Genomic DNA, 17,396 nt, shown 5'->3' with positions numbered 1-17,396 from the left:
GGGCACCGCAGGCCCCTCCCAGGTACAAGTCTTTCTGTGTCCCTATAGATAACAATCTGATACATAACTGAGTTCTTAACCAGGAATTAAAGCCCCCACCCAGGCAGAGGACAATAACTTCAGGCTGTGCACAAGCACATGGACCCAGCCTGGCTGAAACAAGATGGCTGATGATTGAGATTTCTGGACCACCACCCTGTTACCATCAACCAGAGGAAGGTCACACACCCTGCACCTTCCCCCAAATTTTGCCTGTAAAACCACTTCCCTAGACACCACCAGGGAGTTCGGGTCTTTATAACATGAGCTGCCTGTTCTTTGCTTGCCCTTTGCAATCAACTTTGCTCCAAATTCCATTTCAGTTTGTTTGGCGTCACTGTGCACTGGGCACACGAACTTGGGGTCTACAACACCAGTTCATATCCTTTACACCTTTAGTTAATATTTTAAAATTTTAGTAGGGGCTCTTTGTATTATTAAAGGGATTAACTCCCTATCATGTTTGTTGCCATTATTTTCAGACTTTTGGCTTTCTTTATATAGTATGATGTTATAAGTTACTGGTTTCTTGTCTTTCATTATGAGGTTTCCCAACTCCAAGGTTAGATACTCTAAATTTCTCTAAATGTATGAGTTTTAGTATCTAGAGCTTAAGTCATCTGAAATTATTTTTTCTATGGCTTCTAGGGTTAATTTTGTTCTCATGCAGATGGACAGCCCATTATGTCGACATTTACTAAATCAACTAAATCTTTTCCCAAACTGAAAACACCTTAGTCCATATATTAGCTTTGTGCCTACACAAACACCAAGGTGTGGTCAAGTCTCTGTGCCATACTTCTATATTTGTCATCATCATACTTCCTATTTGCTTCACAGTAAATTAATAAGAGGACAAATCTCCCTTCACTGTGATCATTTTTAAATTTTTTCTTGGCTAGTCTTAGATAATTATGGTTTCAGGAGAACTTCAAAATCATTTGGTCTAATTCTAAAAACCCCCTTGGGGATTATGGTACTTTTTCATCTAAGAAGTAACTTGTCTCTCCACATATTCACACTTCAGTTGCTTGTCTTTCAATAAGATCTTAACATAATTCTATCAGTCTCAAAATCATTCTTGTTAAATTTATTCCTAGTATTAACTGGTCATTATTTTGAAAAGGATTTCTGGCCCACACTCAATTTCCATTCAAACTTTTGCATTTAGAATAAGGAAAAAAGTTTTAGTCTGCCTTTATGCTATCACTACACCAAATTCTCATGAATTCAACTTGTTTTCTAGATGAGTTTTCTATATTTTGTGAGCATTCATATCCTCTGCAAGTAATGTGATTCTGTCTATGTTTATACTGTTTTCATTAAGGACTCAAAAACAAGGTTAAACAGAGCATCCTCTTCTAGTTCCTAGTTTTAGTGGAAACCGCTTATGTATTTTGCCATTTAATACAGTATCTTTACATTTCTGATCGTTTCTATTATGTTTAGGTAGTTTCCCTTCTCTTGCAATTTTCTTACCAAGTTTTTATTAAGACTGCTAAATATTCTCAAATGGTTTGTCACCTGTTAATACCAAATTATTTTATTTTTATAATGGATTGTGTTGACAATAGATTTATGGATTGTGTTGATAATAGATTTAAGATTCATATCTTTTTTTTTTTTTTTTTTTGCGTTACGCGGGCCTCTCACTGTTGTGGCCTCTCCCGTTGCGGAGCACAGGCTATGGACGCGCAGGCCCAACGGCCACGGCTCACGGGCCCAGCCGCTCCGCGGCACGTGGGATCTTCCCAGACCGGGGCACGAACCCGTGTCCCCTGCATCGGCAGGCGGACTCTCAACCACTGTGCCACCAGGGAAGCCCAAGATTCATATCTTTATACTTAACTAAATTTTTTTTGGACATAATTGAAAATTCTTTAAACTGCTAGATTTACTGCTTATAAATCTATTTTCTAAAAAAGGATAACATTAATTATGTTTTATAAATGATAAACAGTTGCAAGGACCTGGTATTTTTTTAATGGTAGTATTTTAATGGCTAAGGGGCTTGCCTACTGCTGTCCCACAGACCAGGAACCCCCACCCCTTTAGAGCTCCAGGAAAACTCTCAGCCTCAGAAGAATTTCTCAGACTCCCCCTGGTGGCTGTTCTGTTCCTGAAAGGGAACTCCACAGTACTGAAGGTTTAGGTTTGCGGTTCTTGTTACATTTTTTTCTTAATCCATAGTCAACCTAAGGAGCCGCCAGGGAGACATGAATTTGAAACATTCCTCTAAAGTTACCCTATAAATTGCCCTTTAAACTCTCTAAACTTATTGTCTTCATCTACAAGATAGAAACAGTAGCCACTTGACACAGATGTGGGGATTAACACTTTAGGCAGAGGGTCTGGCTAACAATGCAAACATTTGCAAACAATGGTAATTTTTAGCTCATTGTGAAAAGTCTGTCATGCTCTGAAGAACCTAAATTCCTCCTCTTCTTTTTCATGTGTACAGCATTATATTTTGACTTCCGTGTATACTACAGTATGCTCACTGCCAAAAGCATAGTTTCCATCCATTACCATACAGTCTGATCCTCTTTAACCATTTCACCCTCCCCTACGCCTTCCCCTCTGGGAAGCACTACTCTGTTCTCTGTACCTATGTATTTTTATTTGGTTTGGTTTGTTCCTTTATTTAAAATATTTTTATATTCCACATGAGTGAAATCAGTATTTTTACAGTATTTTTCTTTCTCCATCTGACTTTATGCTAAGTCAGGGTATTTATAATACCCTCAAGGTTCATCCATGTTGTCACACATGTCAAGATTTCATTCTTTTTTTTATGGCTGAGTAGGATTCTACTGTGTATATATACACCACATCTTCTTTATCCATTCATCTGTTGATGGACAGTTAGGGTGCTTCCATATCTTGGCTATTGTAAATAATGCTGCAATAAACATGGAGGTGCACGTATCTTTTCAAATTAGTGTTACCCTTTTCTCCAAATAAACACCCAGGATTGGAACTGCTGCATCCTCCCTCCCTTTTTAAACTTTCCAACAGTGTAAGTGAAATACGTACTTTCTTTCCCTTTTGCCCATAAAACTATCACAACTGCATTTTAACATTGATATAATTTCTCTCTCCTTAAAAAATTAACACATGTGGGCTTTCCCTGGTGGCGCAGTGGTTGAGAGTCCGCCTGCTGATGCAGGGGACACGGGTTCGTGCCCCGGTCCGGGAAGATCCCACATGCCACAGAGCGGCTGGGCCTGTGAGCCATGGCTGCTGAGCCTGCGCGTCCGGAGCCTGTGCTCCGCAACGGGAGAGGCCACAACAGTGAGAGGCCCGCATACCGAAAAAAAAAAATTAACATATGTACCATGAAATCAAATTTGGATACACACATATTAGAGAACATGGGTAGGTGTAGGTAATTTGCATAACAAATGAAAACATTCATCTATATGTTTATAAAACTAGAGGTACACATTTAAGATTCTGGTCAAATAAAAATATGCATTTGCTTAGTTATGTTGCTCTACCAAATAATGTAGGTATGGGCACCTAACATATGAATCCTCAAAATACAATACAAAATGTATCCTACAAACTATAATGATCCATCAACTTACAAGCACAGTAGAATTTAGGAACTTATTTGCTTAGCAAGAAGCAATTATTCCTACATCAAACATCGTCTACACCCTCTAATTAAATACCTGAATTCCTTCTCAAAGACCCAGACACAGAGAGACTCAGGCTAAAGAGACAAAAGTCAAAAGTGGTGGTTGCCAGGTCATAAAAAGGTACATGGCATCTTTTATACAAGAATGAATTAATGTTATTAAATTCAAAGAATCTGGAGTTAGCCATTTCCTTCTTTCTTTCTTTTTTTTAAACTATATGTACACACCTTCCCTGAATACAAATGTATACAGAACTCACATAAAGAGAATAAAGGATAGCAGAACAGGCTACCTCAAAATACGGTGCTTTGGCATATTGAACATTTTGAGCTGTAGGCACTTGAAAAACAGCAAATGTAGGGAGAGGCTTTCTCTGAACTCCCCTTTATCTGCCTAAAGACAGATCCTCCAAAAGAAATTCAACTGTCATACATCCCCTCCCCGAGGAATTCAACCAGGGAAGATGGCCTCTTATCACAGCAGATGAGGCTGACACCAAACCCAGACAAACTCTGTCACAAACTATCATACCTCTTTTTCTACTCTTCTAAGGGCCCTGTTCATTGTTCCTAAGTCATTTACCCTCCCTCAAGACACCTACATCCCTCTGTCCCTATTAGGATCATATTTAAGCCTAAATTCTACAGCTACCTCTGAGTTGCTCACTTTTCTGTGCATCTCCCATAAATACATGAGTTTAAAACATTTAATAACTTGTTTTTCCTCTTGTTAGTCTTTTATTATGGGGGTCTCAGGCAAGTACTAGAAGGGTAGAGGGAAAATTTTTCCTCCCCTACAAGATGACCTATCATCTTGATTATTTATCTTCTTAACCAATTATACTTAAAGCTGTTTTCAGAAGGAACAGTTCTGATCAACATATTATCAGTTGACATAATAAAAAACATTATCTGGTAAATATAATTACCTGATAGCAGTCTCCTTTAAGATTGTCTAGGACATCACCACATGTTTTCCGCATGTATTTCTTACATCCGTCAATCACCATTTGGTCAATGTTCGAAATAGGTTAAGGAGAAATTTCCCCTGGATTTGGATGTATCAAAGAATTCTGAAATATACTTTTTAAAAAGGTTAAGATGACATAACATTTTTAACACTAATTTGGGTATCATAAGTTTAAAAAATGATAAATGAGACAATGACTTCATTTGTGCACCAAGGACACTCAAAAGGAACTCAATTTTCTTCTAATGAAGAAGCCATTTCAGCAATTGCCGAACAGTAGACATAGTACAAAGGTTACTTGCTCTTTAATTCTCAACTCTGCTTCTTTGTTGGTGGCCATATAAAAAGGTACTGGTGGGCTTCCCTGGTGGCGCAGTGGTTGAGAGTCCGCCTGCTGATGCAGGGGACACAGGTTCTTGCCCTGGTCCGTGAAGATCCCACGTGCCGCGGAGCGGCTGGGCCTGTGAGCCATGGCCGCTGAGCCTGCGCGTCCAGAGCCTGTGCTCCGCAACGGGAGAGGCCACAACAGTGAGAGGCCCGCGTACCGCAAAAAAAAAAAAAAAAAAAAAGGTACTGGTACTAAGTGGAAATGTTTGTTCAAGGTAGTCTTTATAACACATTTACCTCGTAACATTAACTTGATTCTTAAGACAAAAAATGAGGAAGAAAACAAATAAAGCCCACTTAACTTGATCTCTTATACAACAAAGGATATCTCTACCATAGTGACCATCTTTGGTTTCAGTTTGACTATTTCACATAATATGCCCCCATCTCCACCTCCTAGAATCAGTACATCTTTGCCAGTGTAATCTTCTTTGCCACTGCCCATGATGGCCCGGGTATACGCCAGATCACTTTCCGCCAAATCTAGGGAGAAGAAACATCCAAAATCGTAACTCTAACCAAAGCCATACACCACCTGACTTATCATACCAGAAAGTGCTAGAATCTAGAAAATTCAGAATTTTTCCTTTTCAATCTTTAAAAACAGCAGTATACAGAGGTGTTGTTTTTTGGTTTTTTGGATTGTGGACTTTCAGCAACCCTACTCATCTAACACCCAACATAAAATGTTACCTACATAAATTATATACATATATACTTTAGTCAGTAGGAAGAAAATTCAGTCTTTAGCCTGTTCTGATATGATAATTAAAAAGCAATTGCATGTTTCCAGATAAAATATGAAGCAGAGATGCTTCAAAAGAATATGAGAGGGAGAAAAGTAGACCGGAGTTCAGGGGAAACAAGATTGGCCAGGAGTTGGTAATTGTTGGCACTCAATGGTGAGTATATGTGGGTTCATCTTACTGTTTTGTCTACTTTGGTTTGAAATTTCCCATCTAAAAGACTTCTTAAAAAATAAGCAATATAAAATAGATAACCAACAAGGACCTACTGTATAGCACAGGGAACTCTACTCAATATCTTGTAATAACCTATAATGGGAGAGAATATAAATAACAAAAATATATATATATATGTATAACTGAATCACTTAACTGTACACCTGAAACTAACAACATTGTAAATCAACTATACTTCAATAAATTTTTTTTTTAAAAAGGCAATTACATTTTCTTTTGAAATACAATCTAAATACTAATCACTAAGAAAACTAAGGAAAAAAGAGTAATGACAAAATTTTCATGGCTCTACTATAAAACATGAAAGCCCAGACAAGCCACAGGTTAATCCAATGTAAATATTCATCTCAAAAAAAACAACCCAGGGCTTCCCTGGTGGCGCAGTGGTTGAGAGTCCGCCTGCCGATGCAGGGGACATGGGTTCGTGCCCCGGTCTGGGAGGATCCCACATGCCGCGGAGCGGCTGGGCCCGTGAGCCATGGCCGCTGAGCCTGCGCGTCCGGAGCCTGTGCTCCGCAACGGGAGAGGCTACAGCAGTGAGAGGCCCGTGTACAGCAAAAAACAAGCAAACAAACAAACAAAAAAAACAACCCAGCAGGGCCATGGACAAATCTGGACAAATCCACAACGGTGGTATCTGTCAGGAAAACACAATCTAATACATTGTCACTTTGTCATGCGATTGGGGTAGGGATGGAATACTTACTAACATCCCCACTGAGGATGAGAATATTTCCAAATTGTTTTGAGTGTAAAATTTTAATGTTCTGGTAAGGTGAGTCTTCATCATACACCACTTCATCTATGTCGTACTCAACCAGGCGGCCATCTGCAGTGGGCCAGTATCTGTCAATGGCCCCTCCTCGAACTATGGGTGGTAATCTGGAAAAAAAGGAAAACAGGAATGAGCCTTAAAAGAAAGGCTGCTTAGGTGAGGCTGCCTTAAAAGAAGACCTGGGGTCCTCCCTGGTGGCACAGTGGTTGCGAGTCCACCTGCCGATGCAGGGGACACGGGTTCGTGCCCCGGTCCGGGAAGATCCCACATGTCGTGGAGCAGCTGGGCCCGTGAGCCATGGCCGCTGAGCCTGCGCGTCCGGAGCCTGTGCTCCGCAACGGGAGAGGCCACAACAGTGAGAGGCCCCCGTAACGGAAAAAAAAAAAAAAAAAAAGAAGACCTGGGAACAAGCATGTGCAGGAGCCACATGACCCCATGCAGACTCCTAAATAGTACATAACCAATCTAAAACTTGAGCTTTGAGGTTTATACAAACATGGCCACTACCAAATTTCAACACTGTTGTACATTAAGAATTTACTTTTTAAAAAACCTTTCTGGCATACTTTAATTTTCCCTAAAAAATGTTAAAGGAGAAAATGGCCATTGCAGACATCATCCTTCACCCCCAAATACTCCAGCAGGGATCTGTTAAGACTGCCTACATAGTACTTTGTCACTACCACATCCATTCACGTCCACATGGATGGAATAGCAGCACCTAGTAAGGAATCCCTGTTCAAGGATCCCCAACTGCCAATTATCTCCTTCAGAGCTTTTCTACTTTTGAATGAAGAATCATATACTGTATTTTGCTGTTTTCCTTTTTTACCCTCATTTAATCGAAAATAGTCCGTTGCAGGAATAGACACAGACAGAGAATGGACTTGAGGACATGGACGAAGTGAGAGAGAGGCATGGACATATATACAGTACCAAATGTAAAATAGATAGCTAGTGGGAAGCAGCCGCATAGCACAGAGAGATCAGCTCGGTGCTTTGTGACCACCTAGAGGGGTGGGATAGGGAGGGTGGGAGGGAGGGAGACACAAGAGGGAAGAGATATGGGAACATATGTATAACTGATTCACTTTGTTACAAAGCAGAAACTAACACACAATTGTAAAGCAATTATACTCCAATAAAGATGTTAAAAAAGAAAAGAAAATAGTCTGTTGGCGTCGTCATCCCTTCCCCATGTGTTTCATGACATTCACATCACAGCAAAGTTCAGACCAGGTGTTCTGCAGGAAATCCCTCAAGTGGGTTTGCCTGAAGATCTCTTGAATAGAGTCAAGTTGGCATATTATGCAAGCATCACATCAGGGGCACAAGATGTGTTCCTGTCCTATTATTGGTGATGCTAAGTGTGACCACATGGTTAAAGCAGATGCCCACGAGATCCCTACACTTGCAAAGGTATCTTTTTTCCCTTTGAAATTACTAAGCAGGGTGTGGAGCGGTCCTGTGAAACTGGGTCAAGGTCCTGATCTCTCAGCAAACCTTCACCAGCAGCTTTGGCATCTAGAAGATTCTTGCCTGAACCAATTATTACGAGAATAGCTGCAAACTAATGATTTTCTCATTCAGTTCTTTCTGTTAATACTGAGTATTTTAGATAGGGCGAATGTACTAGAAACTAACAGCAGAGGACACTACATGACAAAGAAAACCAGACCTGGAAAGGGGGCTTGGTAAATTAAGTGGAACACAAACAAGATGAGAACTCACTGCATACATAACACAACCATGGGCAAGTCCTGTGTTCTCAGGTACAGTGGGGTTTACAGTCAACAAGCCACAGGTACCTAAAATGCTGGGTTGCACTACCTCTGACTCGCTCTGATAAGTCTTTGCTCTTCCGCTCACCTGTTTCCAAGAATACAGTCTGAACCTGTTACAGGTTTTTGAGGCTTTCTATGAGGAAATACTAACATCTGCAAAAAGCACTGAATTTACAAAGCAAATTCCCATAAACTGTCATTTAATCCTAACTCCTCCTAATTTAACCACTTCTTCATCTTCCAGGAGAACAAACTCAGCTGTTGGAATTAGGCAGATCAGAGGTTTTTCTTGTAAAATGTGGCACCCCAAACAGGACAAACCCCGAGAGTAGGCAAACAGGACTTGGGGGAAGCCTCTTCCACCTCTGGCTGATGGGTGGTGGGTGGCATGAGGTGGGAGCATGAGCTACCTGTGACACTGGATGAAAGTAACCAATAGCAACTCAAGGGCTTTCAGGGGAGGAAACCCACCCCTCGGGGTTGACAGCCAGCCAGCTACAGGCAATTACTGAACTATGCACAAACCCAGTGAAAACAATGTCCATCCTCAATTGAGTCAGTGGTGCCTTGGGTGCAGGTAAGAGCTCTTTCCTCCACAGCAACACAGTGGTTTTTAAAGAGATGCAAAGAAGCAACGATTTTTTTTTTCTTTTTAACATCTTTATTGGAGTATAATTGCTTTACAATGGTGTGTTAGTTTCTGCTTTATAACAAAGTGAATCAGTTATACATATACATATGTTCCCATATCTCTTCCCTCTGTCTCCCTCCCTCCCACCCTCCCTATCCCACCCCTCTAGGTGGTCACAAAGCACCGAGCTGATGCAATGCAAGGATCTTTAAAGATGGGGAAACCATCACCTTGATCATACCGAGCAGGACCCTATGGGGCTCCTGGACACAGAAGCCTTTCTGTGTCCCCCATTTCTTGATTACAGGAAACGGGGCTTCATTCAGCCTCCAAGACCTTCCCCGAGTGCCAATGGGCAGTTCAAACAGATGCTAATTAGGGAAGGGAGGGGATGTGGAGACAAGGGAGAAGAGTTAAAGGAAACAGTAGTGCAGCCTTGGGCCAGGGTCCTGGTTCCCCGTCAAGGGACACACAGAACAATATCTTTGAGCTGTTTTGCAGATACTGAAGCCCCCACCAGGTGGGAGAAGTCAACTGCATGCTGCCCACCAGCACGCAGACCCCAGACCAGTTGCAACCAGAAGGCTGATGATGCTGACGCCCACTTACCTCCCCACCAGCCAATCAGAAGAATGTCCACGAGTTAATCACGCTCTCCTTGAACCATTACTATAAAACTCCTCACTACCCCCTCCAAGTTGGGACACACAATTTGAGGGCATTAGCCCGCTGTGGCCCCCTTTGCCTGGCAAAGCAATAAACCTATTCTTTTCTACTTCACCCAAAACTCTGTCTCCAAGATTTAATTCAGTGTTGGGGTACAGAGGCTGGATTTGGCTTCACTAACATGAAGCGCATCTCCCTGAAATGGGCTTTGGGAGATATTCTGGAGCCCTACAAAACTCTCTTTTCAACCTTCACCACAGAAAATTGAAAATACATGGTAGAGAGAAAGACACACTATGTCCTGGGCCTCAGGTACACTGTGTAAATTGCAAGAATTTTTCTTTTCAACAAAACATTACTGATGTAAGCTTGTTTTTCCTGTTTCTTTTCTTTTGAATAGGAGGATATGAAAATAAAGTTTCTAATAAATCCCATGGCTTCTTAATTCAGGTTTAAATCATTGGCCACAGGGGAGTAATCATTTCAGATGTTACTGAGTCATTTGTTAATGATTCAGTCTCTAACAATGTCATTCCCCAGACAGAAAAGTGGCACCATTCTTGTCCTTTTGAGGCTCAAAACAAAGGGCCTACAACAAAGTATTCCCAACAACTTCCTGCCCCCTCCGCCCTGATTTTATGAAAAGATGTAAAAACAGTCACAAGGAAAAACAATGCCTGTGCTGTGTTTTGAACTGAAAATCGGAAATATAACTGCATTCTCACTTCAAAAACTCCCATACCCAAACCACAAAGGAACCAGACTTCTCATTGAGTGCGGAAGCCCATAAAAGCATTCCATCTATTTGCTCACTCCTAAAAGTAATCCCAATAAAAACCAGAACAATTTTAAAAAGAAAAAAATCAGGCATTTTGATGTTGGCCAATTCATTATCACCGAATTAAAGACACAGTGGGAACCCATTCAATTCAGATGGACCAGGAAAGATTAGGAAAACTCTGCAAGCAGGAAAAGAGGGAAATTCCAGAAAAGAGTGTAGGTGTGGACAAGTTCTTTAAGGATGGGGAAGGGCCCGAGGACACGTAAGCTGATCTTGGGTGGGGTAAACAAGTCTGGGTGCTCCAACAGAGGGTGCTCCAACAGATTTCAATCAAGTGGCCGAGTTCTACACTGTGTCCTGCTCCCTCCACATGCAGTTTCCTGCTTTGTGTCCATATTGGAGGTTAAACAACTTTCCAGTTATCTTACATCTGCCCTGGGGCTTTCCTCTAGGCTGATCAAATTTAGCAGGATGAGCCATTATGTACTTAAACGGCCTTCAACAGCCAATAAGGACTCCCTCTTGTGTAAAGTGCCCTGAAATGGAGAAGTCTGTATTCTGGATGGTCACTTCCATCAGTGATGCCCCGACCTTACTAAAGTCTCTCTGTATGTGTTTGCCTTTATGAGCAAGGGACAAGCCCACTTTTTAGGGCCTGATAAGGAGCCACCCAGGCAGGGCAAGGCCAAACCGCTCAGAATTACCTGCTGTGCAGCCATGATTAATTCCCAGGACCTACCAGACTCTATCCCTCCCAACAAATGTCAAAACTATTACTTCTATCAAAGCTCTTTTAACATCCGACACCACTGACAAATACCTCTGTTCTGTCCAACAGAACATTTCTGGCACCACAGAAATGTTCTTTATCTGCGTTGTCCAATATGGCAGTCACTAGCCATTACCTAGTGACATGAGGTGAGACTGAGGAACTGAACTGCTTTTTTATTAACTTAGTTTTAAATAGTCACATGTGGCATAGTGGCTGCACTCCTCAAGAAAGGTTAATGGTCTTCGTTTTCATCTGAAAAGAACCCACCAGGGGCTGCTCAAGGTGAGTGGCCTCTGAAATTCTTAGTACCTTGCGATATCAATGTCATCTTACCTGAAAGCACTGAGGCAAATTTTCTATCATCCCATGCTGTCAAAATCTCTTAAAACTGCTTAATTCTACTCTGGGGCCCAGAACTCTGAGGAAAGACAAGACAATCTTTTCTCTTTACTGGACAGGGTCGAGGAGTTTTCTAGCTCCCCTTTGAGGTGCCAGCCCCACCTGATTCTCTGCGTTATACAGTTCCAGCCCCTTGGAATCACTGTACACTCCCTTCTGCCTTTGTTCCACTTTGTCTAGCATCTCTCTCTCTCTCATATACAGTTAGTCTCCTGTTGTAAGGGCCCACTACCTCAGTCTACCAAGTGGCCAGAAGCAGAAGTCGACTTTGATCTCTTCTACATCTTAGACACTGCTCAGGGATAACACCACCATTCTGATTATTTTATCGATTAACCAAATATAAAAGAACATTCAGGAGTGGACTTACCGCTTCACCCGCTCAGTACTGTCCTGACTCATTTCTTTCATTCTTTCTTCTACTTTGTTCAAAAGCTGCAATTAAAAGAAAAGAAATGGGCTTATCGAATAAGCTGAGTGGAACAGCTAAATTACAGACCAGGAGGTTGAGGCCGTGTTGACAGAGCTGTGACACTGGCAGATGCCCAGATACACTTGTCCTCCCTGACCCCTACAGCAGCCTGCAGGCCTGGCCCAATTCCCCACTCCCATGCCAACTAGCCCAACATAGTGAGCCAACCTCACTTCAGCCTAACGTACCAACAAAATAATGGCAAAGGGAAAGGCTCAAGGATATTGCAGCTGTAACATCCTGGATAAAGGTTTACCTTCCCTCCAGTGCAAAGTGAAATCATAACTCATTACTCAAGCAGTCAAGGGAAAGATGACAGCCAGGTTCCTAAAAACTACTGAGGAACAACTATTTTTCTCCTAAAATCACTTATCTGAAGGGAGGCAAGTTTAAAATTAAGTGAATATTTAAGATAAAATAGAAATTTTATTGAAAAAAATTAAGTGAAAGTCAGCAAATAGGTGAAAATAATTTTATCATTAAACTGAGCAGTTTTTGTGATCCTCAAATACTTGAGTGAATAGAAGTGGAAAACTGACACTGTCAACTTCTTTGCCTTGCGCATCACCGTCGTAACTCTGAAGGTCCAGCAACACCAATCCATGCGGGTAAATTCTCAAATTGGCAAAGCTACAGAGGAAAGCATAATTTTAAGGTTAGGAATTGTATCACGGCACTCAAAAGAAAAAAGACACCAACCCAGTTAAAAGGCAAAACCACTGCTCTTTTTTCCCTAAATTACGTAATTATCCCTGTTGCTTTCTCATTAGAGCCTCTTCATGGGGGCAGGGAAGCCAATCATTTAGGGAAGATTTTAGAGAGAGCCATCAAGTTTTTCAAAACAGGTTCTTGGGTCCAGAAAGTGATTCAGCAGCAAGTTCTATGAATCTGATTTTTAAGAAGGTTCCTCAGCAGTGATTGACTCCTCCTTAAAAGGAAGGGAGGGTGGTGAAGAGCACACTGGGTTCTCCCAATTACCCTCAGAGTTCAAAACAGAGCCGTGGTTTTTCTTTTCTTTGTTTGAATTCATTCATTCATTCATTCATTCATTCATTCATTTATTTATTTATGGCTGCGTTGGGTCTTTGTTGTTGCACGCGGGCTTTCTCTAGTTGTGGTGAGCAGGGGCTACTCTTCCGTTGCAGTGCACAGGCTTCTCATTACAGTGGCTTCTCTTGTTGCGGAGCACGGGCTCTGTAGTTGTGGCTCGCAGGCTCTAGAGCGCGGCAGGCTCAGTAGCTGTGGCACACGAGCTTAGTTGCTCTGCGGCATGTGGGACCTTTCCGGACCAGGGCTCGAACCCGTGTCCCCTGCACTGGCAGGCAGATTCTTCACCACTGCGCCACCAGGGAAGTCCCCAGAGCCGTGTTTTTTCTGACTGCAAGCAGGTGGTGGCTAAATTCACTGAGCTCGGGGCCTGCAAGCCAGATCCAGCCCGCGGCATGTTTTGTAAAGCCTGCAGATTAAATATGTTTTTTTACATTTTTAAAGAGTTGCTTAAGAAAAAAGAGGGAGTATGTGACAGGGACCTTATGTAGCTCCTTACAGGAAAAGCTTTAACCTCTAATTTAGTGTATCTGACCAGCTTTTTTATTAAATAAAAATAGTGTATCACACATGTGTAAGAATTATCTGAAGAAACTTTTCTTTCAATTAGACATGTATATTTGTATATATGCAGATGTGTATGTGCACATCTGATATAAAATCACTTCTTACTATAGGTGTGGTTAAAGAAACATTTGAATGACACTAAATAAGATGAAGAGTTCTGTTTGGAGAATACGGGCAGTGTGCTTGGATTAAAAAATAAATACAACTGTGGGACTTCCCTAGTGGTCAGTGGTTAAGACTCCGCCTTCCAATGCAGGGGACACAGGTTCAATCCCTGTTCGGGGAACTAAGATCCCACACGCTGCGGAGCAACTAAGCCTGTGCGCTCTAGAGCCTGCGCAGCACAACTAGAGAGCCTGTGCTGCAACAGAAGATCCCGCATGCCGCAATGAAGATCCTGCGTGCCGCAACTAAGACCCGATGCAGCCAAATAAATAAAATAAATATTTTTTAAAAAATACAACTAGTTAATTTTCACCTTCAGCCCTTAAATGGCCTCAAGATCAAGTTCAGGCCCAGGACACCACAAACTCATCTGCACCTGCACGAGCTGACCATCCCCACCCACCACCACCACCAGTCACACAAAGGAGAGGGGCCAGGGGTAAATTAAGGAGAGAGAAATGCCACCTCTTAACCAGCTAGGTGGTTCTAGCAAAGAATCTCCCGCCAGAGAACCTAGGAACACAGAGAATGCCGAAAGGTAGAGTCAAACCTCACCGGATTAAAACCGGAAATAAAGAAAGAGGAAAAGTTGCAAGGGGGAAAAAATGGAGACCAGGAAAAAAGGTGACTGAGGACCAGGACCACACACAAAGGGGTCATTAACCAGAAGTCAGGCCAGAAGCCCGGCTGGGAGCTGCAGTCCCTACCCTGAGCCGACAGGTGCCTGGGCATGGAAGAGAGGAGTGAGGTTTCACGACAGGCCGCATGGGGATGGGTCCCAGCTAACCAAGTGAGAGAAGAGGAAGACCAATGTGGATAACAAGTTTTTAAACTAAGCATATTAGGGAATTCCCTAGTAGACTAGTGGTTAGGACTCCGTGCTTCCACTGCAAGGGGCCAGGTTCCATCCCTGGTTGGGGAACTAAGATCCTGCAAGCTGTGTGGCACGGCCAAAAAAAAAAAAGTAAACTAATAAGTATGTTAATTTTTCTCTTTTTTTTGCTTTCAGAACCAACTTCCAACAGCTCTTATTACTCAAAGGGCTTCCCTGGTGGCGCAGTGGTTGAGAGTCTGCCTGCCGATGCAGGGGACGTGGGTTCGTGCCCCCGTCCGGGAAGATCCCACATGCTGCGGAGCAGCTGGGCCCGTGAGCCATGGCCGCTGAGCCTGCGCGTCCGGAGCCTGTGCTCCGCAACGGGAGAGGCCACAACAGTGAAAGGCCCGCATACCGCAAAAAAACCCAAAAAACAGAAAACAAAAAACTCCCTTCCAGGAAGAATCCTAAGTCTTCTAGAAAACTGGGATTGGTGTCTAGGGCTGAAGATTCAAGAACTGAGGTAAAGAGGTTGGTCGCGCCCAGCTGCAAAGGCCCTTAGGAGGTGGTAAGAGATGCAAGGCTTCACCTTGAGTGGAGGGGCAGTCTACGGAGGTGGGAGAGAGGCAAGGTCTGATTGCTGTGTCCCCAGAGGACGGACCACAGCTAGGACAGTGAGACACGGGGGCAGGGAGGATGGAGAAGAGAGGCTGGAGGGTGCAAGGCCAGCTGCAGACCTCTGCTTCTATGGGACTCACCATTAACTGGGCCAGAGCCCGAGGACGGAGGCAGTAGAAGGTTTGGGTCACCCTTGAGAAGAAATCATTTTAGATATGTTGGAGGTATCTGCTACAGGCATATATGGACGTTTGCTACATAGTTAGAAACAACAATCACCACCACAGGGGTGAACCATGTACCCTTATAAAGAAAATAATGGAAGTGGGGCTGAGCTCAAAAGTACAAGTTTCCCTCACCTCACAGCATTGTCTTCTGGGTCTCTGTAAGATTGGGGGGGGTGGTCTTCTTTTAATTAGAAAAACAAGGGAGAGAATATGGGACATTAATGAAGCCACATGGAATTCTAGAACTTAGAGAACAGAATGAAAGCCATCAAAAATACCCAGGAGTTCACATTTTAAAATTAATAGTGCAAATTACTAAGAATCTTAACAGTTTTACACACGAGACAGTCTAGAAGATACAAACCAAGACTTAGGGAAATGCAAAGAGCTCAATGCACCAGTGTCTTCCGTTATCAGTCATTTCTTTTCCCAGTCTTAGGTTGACCTTCATTTACATTTTTTTTTTCTCCCCCCGGTACGCGGGCCTCTCATGGTTGTGGCCTCTCCCGATGCGGAGCACAGGCTCCGGACGCGCAGGCTCAGCGGCCATGGTTCAAGGGCCCAGCCGCTCCGCGGCATGTGGGATCTTCCCGGACCAGGGCACGAACCCGTGTCCCCTGCATCGGCAGATGGACTCTCAACCACTGCGCCACCAGGGAAGCCCTCATTTACATATTGATCAGGTAAAAAGTCTAGATCATCTATAAAGTCTTAAGGAGAATAAACAAACAAAAACAACTCCTGGATCCCTTCAGCTTCCTGTCAAGCTACTTGCAGACTTTCTCATCCTGAATTTGACTACGGTCTGCATTAGCTGATAACCACTTATTACAGTGCTCCTCACAGTGGGGTCGGCTGGCCGGCAGCACTGACACCCCCTGGGAGCTTGTCAGAAATGCTGTTTGGGGTGCTGCCCCAGACCTGCTGCAGCAGAAACTCTTGCAGTGGAGCACGGCCATCTGGATCACTGCCTGCCGGTTCACACTGCTTACGCTGCCCAAGGGTTCTGGGTCTTGGCCACACAGAATCACCGGTGGGTGTTTGGAGAAACAGCGATGCCCAGTGGCCTCAATCTCTGAGGGGAGTGTCTGGGCATGGGATTTTGTGAAGGCACTCCCAGGCAATTCTACTGTGCAGCTAGAGCTGAGAAGCACTGAATTCTAGCCCCTCCTCAAAGATGCCAAAGGAGGAAAGAAAAAAACCAGGACACCACCCCACCACTGCCCTTTACACACACATCCACCCACACATCCACAAACACACATGCCCCCCCCCCACACACACACACTGCTGAAGTGCTCAGACCTGAAGAGGAGCACTGAAGGCCGCCTCACCTGCCGTTTTTGTTTATGTAGGTCGCTAAATAGCCATGTTCCTGCCAGGTGTGCACCGACTCCATCATCCCCTGCTCCTGGAAAATGGACTGGAGGCCTTTCAGAATGGTCTCACCATCAGCTGGAGAACAGGGGGAGAAGGCAAGATGGTCAGAATGAAACGTTCAGAAGCAAAGCCAGTGAGGCACGGTTTGATGAATGAACTTTTAAGAAAACCTGAACAGAGCTGCCAGCGTCGCTTATCCCCTTTGTCATGAGCTACAACGTTCTGAACCCTACAAGGAGAGGCTTCAGATTACCAAGGAACAAAATAAGAATGGCA

The 17,396-nt window shown here is 43.3% G+C and overlaps 1 protein-coding gene across 2 annotated transcripts in view; it reads right to left on the bottom strand.

Annotated features, from left to right (window-relative positions):
• The window catches only part of SMS (spermine synthase), a 53,334-nt gene that overhangs the window by 18,751 nt on the left and 17,187 nt on the right, over positions 1 to 17,396 (bottom strand). For both annotated transcript variants that reach the window (XM_082610716.1, XM_082610715.1), the window contains exons 2-7: positions 17,075 to 17,195; positions 12,842 to 12,932; positions 12,201 to 12,265; positions 6,729 to 6,904; positions 5,368 to 5,522; positions 4,612 to 4,701 (exon numbers count right to left, since the gene is read on the bottom strand). In XM_082610716.1, coding sequence (XP_082466842.1) covers positions 4,612 to 4,701; positions 5,368 to 5,522; positions 6,729 to 6,904; positions 12,201 to 12,265; positions 12,842 to 12,932; positions 17,075 to 17,195 — 698 coding nt within the window. The remainder of the gene's footprint in view (positions 1 to 4,611; positions 4,702 to 5,367; positions 5,523 to 6,728; positions 6,905 to 12,200; positions 12,266 to 12,841; positions 12,933 to 17,074; positions 17,196 to 17,396) is intronic.

This window comes from Mesoplodon mirus, assembly GCF_964341445.2.
Source record: "Mesoplodon mirus genome assembly, chromosome: X".
NCBI lineage: Eukaryota > Metazoa > Chordata > Mammalia > Artiodactyla > Ziphiidae > Mesoplodon > Mesoplodon mirus.
Note: the sequence above shows the minus strand (reverse complement) of the source record. Positions and strands in the feature narration are given on the sequence as shown.